Here is an 11,943-nt window from a genome sequence, read left to right as displayed (position 1 = left end):
GCCAAGAACTGCTCTATATCAATAAATCAAACAATGTAGCTATACAGCTAGAAGATCAGAAGAGGCAACATTGATAAAATATGTTTTCATTTCTTTATTAAGTATTTTAATAGTAATTGGTGTAGAGCAACAATCTTTATATTTGAATTTAATTATTTACTATTGTCTTGTAATCACTAGTAATATTTTATGTATATAAGTCATTTTGATTTCTACTATAGTATTAAATGTGATGGCACATATTTGAACACTCACATGTTTTTTAAATAAAATAGCTAAGCTTCCCTTTCCTTGCGGCCTCTTACATACATTATGGCATCGCAATCAACCAGTTCACAGTTTTTTTTGCTAGGCAATACATTCACCTTTTCAATGACAAAACCAGCATTAATTACAGCCTGTTTTATAAAATCGGTATCGACTGTTAAAACGAAAAACTTGTGTTCATCAACCATATAAAATGTCATATTTATGAGTGTAAATAGTAAAATTCCCCCCCCTATTTTAAGTCGGGATGTCAGTTTATTCAGGTTGCTTTGGAAGGTGTCTTTGTCTTTGCTCGTAATTTCCAGTAGAAATACACTTAGAATGCAGTCTGCTTGGGGTAAATCGACAGGGACCTGATCATCATTAGAAATATCCCATTGTATTACTCCTTTAATTGCTTGTCTTATTTTGTCTTCCTTCAAGTGCCATGCTTCTCTGCAATGGGAAAAAACACAGATATTACAATACTCATAGTACATTTTGTCTTTCATACCTTGAAGGAGATTTAACAAAATATTGGCTCTCAGCAAAAAGCAGTGCAGTTCTGGGGAAATTCTGAAATTGAAGCAATAGGCAGGGAAAGTCCAATGGTTTAGCTTTTAAACTTGTCTCAGAAATTATCTCTTAAGGTAACATCAAACCTGTATTGTATTCTATGTTTTAGTTCACCTACTTTAAAACAAGTTTACTATTCAACACTGGATAAAAGATAATATTTCATAGACTTTCAGAAGTTCTGTAATCATCTGTACTTTTTATTTTTAATAAAAAGAATGGCCTCAATAAATATCAACTGTTTTCTGCTAATTTTTCAAACAAATGTTGACAAGATTTAATACCAAATTAAATTCTAGCAGCTGAACATGATAAATGGGTTGGCTATTGGAAAAAGAAAAAAAGCAGATAAATGGGCTTTGGAATTACATTTATCAGCCTTAGATGTAATAATTAATTCTCTTATTCATTAAAAAAGAAATACAATGATAGCTTTTCAGGGTCAATATTAGTATACGGGAAGTCTTAAACCTCCCTAAAGCCCCCTCACACCATAGGTAATGGCAAGTCTACAAAACAGCTAATGGCTGCATGCTGTCATATGAGACAAATGACCGGGCAGCTGTTACTGCCCAGCAACTAATACACCCCAGGTGAGATTGGGCACAGGTGCTCTTACAATGGGTCCATAATTAATACAATACAGCAATGGGGACATGTTGTCGTCGTCCCATGTTCCTATCCATAGCTAGCTATCAAATAATATGTAAGGGGGAACCTAGGGTGACCTATTGTCTCTGACCCATTTGTGGCTAGTGTGACTATTAAATAAATATAGAGGTGGAGGGCTAACGTGCCTTTGTCACTCCATCAATAATTGTGGCAATGTCCCTCCCAGGTCGATAGATATGTCCATACCCATAGCCACCAACCCAATAGGAAAAAAAAAACTGCCTAAGCCCTACAATATTAATAGCTTCCCAGTTGCTAGTTATTATAGCAAGCAGTCACTAGCTGCTTGTTGTTTAGTGGACATGACTCCACTTGTGGCATGGTGAGTGGGGGCATGTATGTAATGGTACCTGCCCACTCATGCAGTCTCAGTGAACCTCTGTGTCATATTGGAGTCCTATTATCGATCCCAAACAATTCTGGCATCAATTGTGGAGTTGGATGCTGTGCAACAATGCTAATTGATGATGCCGTATCAATTCATCAAAATTAGATGCAAGATATGAGCTGTCTCCTTGAATCTAATTATCACGTTTGGTTTTGGGTGCACAGAGTTGATGGAAATGGAGTCAATTTCACAAAGGCTATAAAACCTAATTTTCACTGTTAGAATGTTCCCTGTTCTGGTTCCTATTTGGTTCTGGTGTGTTTTGACTTTCTGTTATTTGACCTGGCTATTCCTTGACTATTCAGACCTCTAACAACCTTAAATTGGCTTTGTCTCTTGCTTATTTGATTTCTGGATCCCTCTGACCTTGGCTTGTTTACGGCTATTCCCATCTCTCTGGTACATGCTAAGCCTGGCCATTCTAAGGACCGTTAATATGTTCTTATACTATCCTGTTCTGTACAGGGTGGGTTCATACCGTACAGTGTTAGGGTGCATACTGTGGTGTTGTGGAAAGTGCAAAACCTCCCATGTAGGGGTCCCCAATATTTTTTTTAACTCTCTGCCCCTGGCTGCTAGTACTGCCAGCAAGCAGATGCTCAAAAAAAAGCATTTACCAACAGTCTTTAACTGTCCGATCCGATAAGCCCATTTAATGGTCACTATGCGACCATTAAAATTGAATCGTCAAAGTCTATATTTCACGTGTAAACTATAGGGTTTTGGTTCAGTATTAAAATATTTATTAGCTTCTGATAAGCTTTTAACTGTGGTAATTAAATCGATCTAAACCATTTCTTTAAATACAATTAAAATAATAGACATTTTTTAATAGCTGTAGTTTTATAGTTTCATAATCATTGGTGGTTTTATATCCAAGCAAGATATCTGGGTTCCGCAGATATAATTTGATGCTGTAAATAGATCTCACCGTTGTTAACAGAATGACTTAATATAACAATAATAAAATATTGTCTAAATCATACATTACCTGCCACCTTCTAACTTGTGATGAACCTTCGCTCCATATGAGAAGTTAGCAGCGTCTTCTTTGCTTTGAAGCCATTTCTCAAATTCATCAATGTTGACCTTATTAACGTCTACTACATATATATCTTTGAATCCATTACAGACTGGTATAAGATGGTTTGCTGAGGCTGTAACACTAAAATCAATCAATGTTTCTCCCTTTACGAGTCCTGGAGATGATAAAAAGGCATGGGCTGTATATGTCCATTCTATGCAATGCTTCTTGCAATTTATTATATTTTTATATGTCTGAAATGATGATAATTAACCTGTTCTTACTGGGATCTGTTATTAATTAATAGTCAGCTTGCACTTCTCCGGAATTTACATAATTGAAAAAAACATTGGAAATCAACTCTAACGTGTGTTTATATATTTCAAGTGAATATTGTATTTTGTTTTAAAAGTTTAGTAGTTGGCATCCCAAACTAGTTCAGTTTAGTCTGTTAGCTTTCTACAATTTCTGGTAAGCCACAAAGGCCTTGATTACATTCCAGGCCATAACATTTATTGTCAGTTTATAGGCTCCCGATAATCCTTTTATTTATTCAAATCAATTACATTTCCAACTGTTCTAAGATTATCTGAAGCTTAGAAACATGGGTTTGAATTGTATAGATTTTTGAAAAATAACAAGGATTAATAATATAATTGAACATATTGGACCTAGTTCTTGACAAAAAGCACTAGCAACCAACCGGTGGATAGCTAAAATAAACAAAACAGGATATATTAGAAAATACAAAAACAGAACACATGAAGAATCCAGAGGTCCTGATGTGGTCGTATAATTGAGGGAACCAAGGGGGTAACCCTAAAAGAAGTGCATAATATTGAAAACAAAAATCCACACTGCCCCAAAGGGGAAACAAAGATTATAGATCCTTAATAGATAACATGTTCATAAACTGTATTGGATATTTTATTAAAAGTACTTGATAATCATATAACCCCTGATTTGAGGATCTGTGAAAAGATCAATAGAACAATTATTACATTTAAATAACAAATACTTTACCATTAGTTTAGGTCTATTGTTATTGATTCAAAAGTTAACCAGATCCTCTTATCAGCGAGTAGTCAAACTACGAATTATATAATAACAGTACTAGATTCACTTACTTAGAATACTACACAGGCTAGATAGAATGAAAGCAAACATGAAATAAATTACAAATTACTATATATACAGAGAGTAAAGTTCTTAGAGTAGAAGAAATTATTATAATTAGAATCTCCAACTGTCCTAACTAAATTAAATGGAAATGAACTCAATCACTATAATAGGAAGGGGAAATTAAGATAATATTATAGGATACTTCCCTAATCACCTAGATGTAGACCAGTTGTACATAATTTCAGAGAACATATTTAGGATCAAACGATGGAAAACCTCCCTTCCCTTATATCAGAAATTAGAAAGGTTGATTACAGAAAAGTGAAAAGGTTTGTCTCCAACTGTGCACAACAGAATTATGGTAACATAAACTAGGTCTCTGCATAGATACACAAAGTGGAAGCCGCTAGTTTGAAACTCCACTAGGATGTCCATCCTGATACAAAGTAACACAATAACAATAATGATATTTAGCCACAAAGCGGCAAGCTCTCTATAATAAATAAGCTCTTGTATGGCTAGGAGAGGGAATTGCCCTTTTTACTCAAAAGGTCCAAGCTCAGCAAGGACAAAATAAACTACAATATCCCTGCAAGGCCTAGCACTTAAATCTGTGGCTCCTATCATGTATACTACCTAAAAGAAACAAGGAACCCGACATACTTTTTGGCACCTATAAATGTGCATTCATTTGAGGCTGAACTTTTTTAGTTAAAAAAATACCTTAATCCATCTCAGTGATAACGCAAAGGCACTGTGACAAACTGGGCCCTTGTGGAAAGAGACCATCTGGAAGACTATGCCTTTTGGGAAAGGCCTTTTTAAGGGAGTTTACCATGTGTTTTTGGAGGGGCCTGCTTGCCAGCCTCCTACCCTGGTACTATGGGCCCTGTGATAACCCATGTTCAAAAGTACTGTTTCTGCCCCTTGGACTTTTAACTGGAACAGATTTAAACATGTGGCGTTGGCCATCTTAAATTGTCCAGCAGTGTTTTGTCATTGAATGTATGGAACTGTTTTGGGCATGGGACCATGTGCACGGTGGGGCAACAATAAAACTTCCAGGAAATTTATGAACCCTTGAACCAATCTGCGTCATTTTTGGATATGTTGATCACTTTTATGGAGATATGTTTTATTTTGGGGAACTTTTTGGGGTTTGTAAAAATGTATGTTTTTTTCTGCTTAGAGTTAATTGAGTTAGTCCATCGTCTTCGTTAATTATATCACAGGCAGATGGGAGGGATTGTGTACACTGTATGGGAGTGTCTGAATCCAAACCTCTGTTTTTATTGGCTTGTATGTTTTGTATTCGGTGCCCAATCAGGTCCACTGGGTGTAACCTTTGCTGTATAACGTGTATAAAAGACCAGTGTGTGCCATTAAACTTCCAGTTCCTGCTTACACTCCAAAACTGTGTGTCGTCCTGTTATTGGAGGGAAAGAAGATTTACTCCGGTGTCTGCCGTTCCAGCTTACAGGAGATTCAACGGGGAAAGTCCTTGTAAGGACTAGAGCTAACTCCCCATTCGACTCCAGGAAGGAGCGGTTCCAGGGCCCCAGTCAAGCTACGGTGACTCAGGGCAAGAAGTGCTGCGGTTTGTCCCCTGTTCCAGCTAGGAAGTGGTCCTTTGGTGGAGGTACCCAGTCGGGGTGCCAGGTGATCCGTTACATTGGTGGCAAGTGGCAGGATGGCTTCCTAGCCTTGGGAAAACCAGCACTTCTGCAATATGGAAGACAAGTACTGCCGGCAGTATCCGGCTTCGATGCCAAACTACAGAAGCGACTTCGGGATGTGCTGCGCAGTATGGATCACCCCATCCTGGAGAAAAGAGAGACAGAGTGGAGGGTGGCGCTTCAAACCAATCACAGGAAGGAGGACCTCAACGAAATTCGACCCTTCCGGTGTGAGGAAATCCTGACCACTGACCAGCACCAAGCGGAACTGCTAGAGCTGCGGATGCCGTTCCTGGGAAACCAGCCCTCAGAGGAATGGGTAAGAGAACTATGACTGAAGTATGGTTGGATGAATCATACCGGGCATTGCAGTGGCATGCATTTATTAGCTACCCGGGGCGGGTCAATCTCCAATGCACCAAGCAAGAGGACTATGATGGCACTGGTCTTTTGTGGGTGGTTTTTGAAGATGGTATAGTGTTAGGAGACCCAGACAGATCCCGCTTCTGGTGCATACGAGATGAGCGGGAAGACAGGTTGGGTCTTATGGAGATAGCGTAAATGCAACCAGATCTGACTTTTCTGGCTAACCAAGAGTGGGAGCTCGAGCAGGACTCTATGCTTGCCTATTTAACCAAGTAACACCGCCTGTCTCTGACATGACTGGGGTTATGGACTGTACACCACCGGGAGGGTTGAGTTTCGTCCCTCCTCCCCAGCAACTAAGCTGTCATCAGGAGACCTGGGTACTGTACCACCTACTTCCCAACCAGCCCCGGAGAAAAGAGACCTTATTGACTGGTCCTGAGAAGACCCCCAGTTGGCAGGTGGAGATGGGACCTATAGGGATGCCAACCCCAGATGGAGGTGTTACAGGGAGTGGAGACAACTGGTCTTTCTCCCCAGTGGCAGTGTATGTTACAGGGAGGGGAGACAACCTGTCTCTCTCCCCAGCGGCAACGTATGTTATTGGGACAAGAGACAGTAGGTCTCACTCTCCAGCGGTAGCATGTGTTATTGGGAGAAGAGACAGTTGGACTCTCTCCCCAGCGGCAGAGTGCATTACAAGGAAGGGAGATGGCTGGTCTCACTTCCCAGTGGCAGAGTGAGTTAGAGGGAGTGGAGACAGCCGGTCTCACTCCCCAGCGGCAGTGTACCTCACAGGGAGGGAAGTTTGTCATCCTTCCTCCCCAGTGGCAGAGTGAGTTACAGGGAGGGGAGACAACCGGTCTCACTCCCCAGCGGCAGGGTGAGTTTCAGGGAGCAGAGGCACCCGGTTTTATCTCTCACCAGTGGCAGTTTGCTTTGCAGGGAGAGGAGACAACCGGTCTCTCTTTCCAACAGCAGCTAGAGATACCAGGAGAGGAGCCCACTAATCCTTCTCCTCAACCACAGGGGGACAGCACTCCTAACCCCGATGGTGCAGATGGGACCGCAGTCTCTGCACCAGACCTGCAGGAATGCTGGACGGCCGGTCCAGATCCCCAACCAACCCCACCGGAATGCCAGGAGGAGGAGTGGACGATCCCTCCACTCCACAGCAGATCCACAACCAGGTCCTGGGGGTAGTACTCACTGACCCCATCCCAGCAGAAGAGCTGGCATCTGGGCAGAGAGCAGCTAGCCTCTGCTCCAACTACCCCTTTGTTCTGGGGCCTGATGACCCACCAACCAACCCAGCTGAACCGCTGGCTATGTGGCAGAGTGCCACTGGCCTCTACACACCAAGCACAGACTGCACCCCTCGTCCCCTACAACAACTTTGTCCAGCCGAGCAGGAGGGCATCCAGGTTGTTTCACCGCAGGACTCTGGATCTACAACTGGGCCCTTGTGGAAAGAGGCCATCTGGAAGACTATGCCTTTTGGGAAAGGCCAACAGACTATCAGATCCCTAGACCATTGGGAGGTCTGGGGTCTGGATAGTCTCCCTGGGAGAGGGGAGATGTCTGACAAACTCCCCTTTTTAAAGGAGTTTGCCATGAGTTTTTTGAGGGGCCTGCTTGCCAGCCTCCTAACCTGGGACTATTGTCCCTGTGATAACCCATGTTCAAAAGTACTATTTCTGCCCTTGGACTTTTAACTGGAACAGATTCAAACATGTGGTGGCGGCGGCCATCTTAAATTGTCCAGCAGTGTTTTGTAATCGAGTGTATGGGCATAAGACCATGTGCACAGTGAGGCACAAATAAGACTTCCAGGAAATTCCTTAACCCCATAACCGATCTGGGTTTGTGGGGATATGTTTAATTTTGGAGTACTTTTTGGGGTTTGTAAAAATGTATGTTTTTTATGCTTAGAGATAATTGAGTTAGTCCATTGTCTTCGTTAATTATATCACAGGAAGAGGGGAGGGATTGTGTCTGAATGTAAACCTCTGTTTTTATTGGCTTTTGTATTTTGTATTCCGTGCCCAACCAGGTCCATTGGGCGTAACCTTTGCTGTATAACTTGTATAAAAGACCAGTGTGTGCCATTAAACTGCTGGTTCCTGCTTACACTCCAAAACTGTGTTTCTTCCTGTTATTGGAGGGAAAAAAGATTTACTCCTGTGTCTGCTGTTCCAGCTTACAGGAGATTCAACGGGGAAAGTCCTTGTAAGGACTAGAGCTAACTCCCCATTCGACTCCAGGAAGGAGAGGTTCCAGGGCCCCAGTCAAGCTATGGCGACTTAGGGCAAGAAGTGCTGCGGTTTGTCCCCTGTTCCAGCTAGGAAGTGGTCATTTGGCGGAGGTACCCAGTCTGGGTGCCAGGTGATCCGCTACAGGCACAAACTGTCTTCCAGTGAAATAGAAAAAAAAAATAATAATAAACAGGAAATAGAAAAAATCATCTGCATTAGAAAGGAAGAAATGTAATAATGAATACTTGTATCTTTCTATAACCTCATAAAATTGGATATGGTAACCCATCTACAGTGTGATGGAACAGCTGAACTATTCTTAGGAATGATATGGTCAAATTCCCTCCAAGAGAAACATAGAACATAGAAACATAGAATGTGACGGCAGATAAGAACCATACGGCCCATCTAGTCTGCCCAGTTTTCTAAATACTTTCATTAGTCCCTGGCCTTATCTTATAGTTAGGATAACCTTATGCCTATCCCACGCATGCTTAAACTCCTTTACTGTGTTAACCTCTACCACTTCAGCTGGAAGGCTATTCCATGCATCCACTACCCTCTCAGTAAAGTAATACTTCCTGATATTATTTTTAAACCTTTGTCCCTCTAATTTAAGACTATGTCCTCTTGTTGTGGTAGTTTTTCTTCTTTTAAATATAGTCTCCTCCTTTACTGTGTTGATTCCCTTTATGTATTTAAATGTTTCTATCATATCCCCCCTGTCTCGTCTTTCCTCCAAGCTATACATGTTAAGATCCTTTAACCTTTCCTGGTAAGTTTTATCCTGCAATCCAAGAGACAAGATGCAGATGCTCATAGGCCAATATCTAAACATGCCAACACTTATATACAGTCATTAGGGTCAATCACCAATGTTGGAACCTTCACTGGCTTTAAATTGGTATAACACACCTGTCATGATGATGAAGTGGCTCAACACGCAAAATTAAGTTAAACATGGAGAAAATACAAACTGACATAAACGTATTACTAGGCCTTAAAATGGCAGGAAGTAATGTACAAAGAATAGTCAGTAACAAGCCAAGGTCAGGGACACAGATAGAAGCATAAACGGATAGACAAAAGCCAAACGTCATGGATACCAGAAGTACAGATAGTAGAAGCAAGCCAAGATCAAAATACTAAAAAGACAATAGCAAGAACCTACAAGAGGAAACCATGACCGGGAACTGAGGATAAACACTTCTGGGTTTAAATAACCCTAAAACGGTTTTGATTGGTTGGGAGGGCCCTTTGAACCGTTGCATGCACATTTACATCCATTATGATGCAGTCGGGGGCAGAGCTAAGTAACACAGCAGAACTGGAACAGCCAGTGTCCCCATTGTCAATCATTGTGTATATATTTTGTTGGCTAAAAACTGACCCTGTGGATATTCTTCTGTCTGGGGCAATTCTCCAGAATTCTGAGATAATCATTGCAGTTGTGCCCCCAGTGGACAGAGGGAAGACTTGGCCATCTAATGATACTTTAGGCCTCCTGGTACTAGCAGTGATCTATTTTTCAGTAAGCTGTACAGCAAGTAATGCCATCGGGCTCCTTACAAACATGCATAAGCAGGCCATTTGTCCATTTGTATTTATCTATTCTTATCATATCTACTAAGTGCAAAAAAAATGTGCTATCTTTGCTATCATTGCCGGTGAGGTAGCTCAGTTTGTAAATTCCCTGACTGCAAAGCCTGTTCAAAAATGCAAGGTCACAGGTTTAAATACCATGGTCGACTCAGCCCTTCATCCTTCCAAGGTAGATAATAGGAGAACCATCAATAGGGTATAGCATCTATTACTATTCAGCTGCTGATTTGGTTAATGCCGAGAGCGTGCGCCTAAAAGCGCTTTGAGTCCCACTGGGAGAAAGGCGCTATATAAATGCTAGTTATTATTATTAGTATTTCAGACCCTGCGTGAAATATTCCAAGATAAAAGACACCGTATACTGTCTAAAGCTTTTCATTCAAAAATATTAATAAAGGAAAAACTAATAAATAAAACAGTAAAAATATGTAAATTTATATAATTTACATTTTTAAATTTGTATGAAAAGCAATCTGTTCACAAAGTTGCTGTTTACTTAAAGATGTATGTGCTAGTTATGTATTATCTGTTTCAAGTAAATGTGCTAATATTCCTTTCAAGTAAAACGTGCAAGGAATTGAAGGTTCTGATTGCAATAGCCACCTCTGTAAAAAAATTTCACCCCAGATGGATTTCCCTTGGGGTCTTCCATATTAAACGTTTTTCTTTCAGCTGTCCAGTCATCTAACCCTCCACATACTTTCACAACCTCACTGTCCCTCCACACAGTAAACATTATTCTGTGATGAATTAGGAAATGTTAATAAATAAATTAAGTAGTCAGTACTCACTACTGTGGGTGTATTCACAATGATGCAATACTTGTACTTCACTAATTTGATTAAAGCCATTCTGAAAGCAATTGATATGTAGAGAAAAAACTGCTTTCCATTGCATTCCATAGATTAAATGCACAAAATGAGAGCTCTTATACATTTTAATAGATAGTACATTTTAACCAGACCTGAATCAATGTCTTTATGAATTTGTTCCATTGGAAACTTCAGGTTTTCATCTATTAATGGGAAACGATCATCACAAAAGTAAACTTCAACCACTCTTTTTGCTGGGTAATCATTATCATGATAATGCTTGTGGCCGGTGGAACTCATGGTGAATTGCCGAGGTGCTGAGATCAGCTCTGCTAAGTCTACCTGGTGAAATGATCCCTTATAAATAGTAACTAATCATGGGAACCTCAAACATATCCAAAATGCAAACAATATCGCATCATTCTGATCATATGATTAACACATATCTAGGATGTGCTTCAAGTGTTATTTTAACAAAATTATATAATTATATTGTAATTAATATTATAATTAATTCAGTAGTTCTGCTCACAGGTTACCTTACTGCAGGCTATGTTCTGATATCCAACCAACAAGGATGGCAGTAAGACTGGCAGGGCCTGGTTAACAGTCACGTACTCTGCTTGTGATAAATTGGGACTAACTTGATGATTGTCCATAGAATGAGCCCATTTCAGGATTTGTTTAGTTTATTTTCTTGATTTAATTTATATGCCATGCTTCTCTAAAATATAAGAAAGCAGCGTTAGAAAAAAAAATGCAGGGTGGTGAGGGGTGGGAGGGCGTGGCATGGTGCTAGATCTGCATAGTCGGTGTAGCTCCAGCCAAACGAGAGAAACAGCGAGCCAAATAATCAGTCTTCTGAGCAACAATCCCTTCACAAATGCCAGACATCCTGAGACAACATGTCACAGAGGCAGAAAACCAGATCAGTGAAAGCGGACAAGACGTCCTTCTTCCTTTCCAAGACAGCGGCACCCAAACAGCGGGAAGGTCCTAACCTCCTGCAAGATGGCGACGAGACGCGCGAGAGGGAAGGTTTTTTATCTCCTCCAGCCTCACCAGGATCCTCTGCAGGGTAACAGCCTATAATGGTCCTAACCATGCGGGCTTTGATGTCCGAATTCTTGGACACCATCCAGGCAAACATAAAGCTAAGGAAAGAGCTAAGGAAAGATATCCAGGACATTGGGACCCGTATCTC

The 11,943-nt window shown here is 40.8% G+C and overlaps 1 protein-coding gene across 1 annotated transcript; it reads right to left on the bottom strand.

The window, feature by feature from the left end:
• Window positions 1-275: 275 nt before the first annotated feature.
• On the bottom strand, window positions 276-11,039 carry LOC134577022 (indolethylamine N-methyltransferase-like). The gene is made up of 3 exons (XM_063435667.1): window positions 10,892-11,039; window positions 2,874-3,081; window positions 276-702 (listed from the first exon to the last, which is right to left on the bottom strand). The coding sequence occupies exons 1-3, from the start codon at window positions 11,037-11,039 to the stop codon at window positions 276-278; spliced, it is 783 nt and encodes a 260-aa protein (XP_063291737.1).
• Window positions 11,040-11,943: the final 904 nt, after the last annotated feature.

Source organism: Pelobates fuscus, chromosome 11 (assembly GCF_036172605.1).
Source record: "Pelobates fuscus isolate aPelFus1 chromosome 11, aPelFus1.pri, whole genome shotgun sequence".
In the NCBI taxonomy this organism is placed as follows: Eukaryota; Metazoa; Chordata; class Amphibia; order Anura; family Pelobatidae; genus Pelobates; species Pelobates fuscus.
This window is presented reverse-complemented; position numbering and strand designations above follow the sequence as displayed.

Coding starts and splice junctions, on each gene's coding strand:
- LOC134577022 (XM_063435667.1), bottom strand. CDS start 11,039: ATGAGTTCCACCGGCCACAAGCATTATCATGATAATGATTACCCAGCA. Junction 3,082..10,891: donor TCATAAAGACATTGATTCAG/GTCTGGTTAAAA, acceptor TATCATCTCCAG/GACTCGTAAAGGGAGAAACA. Junction 703..2,873: donor CACAAGTTAGAAGGTGGCAG/GTAATGTATGAT, acceptor TTCCCATTGCAG/AGAAGCATGGCACTTGAAGG.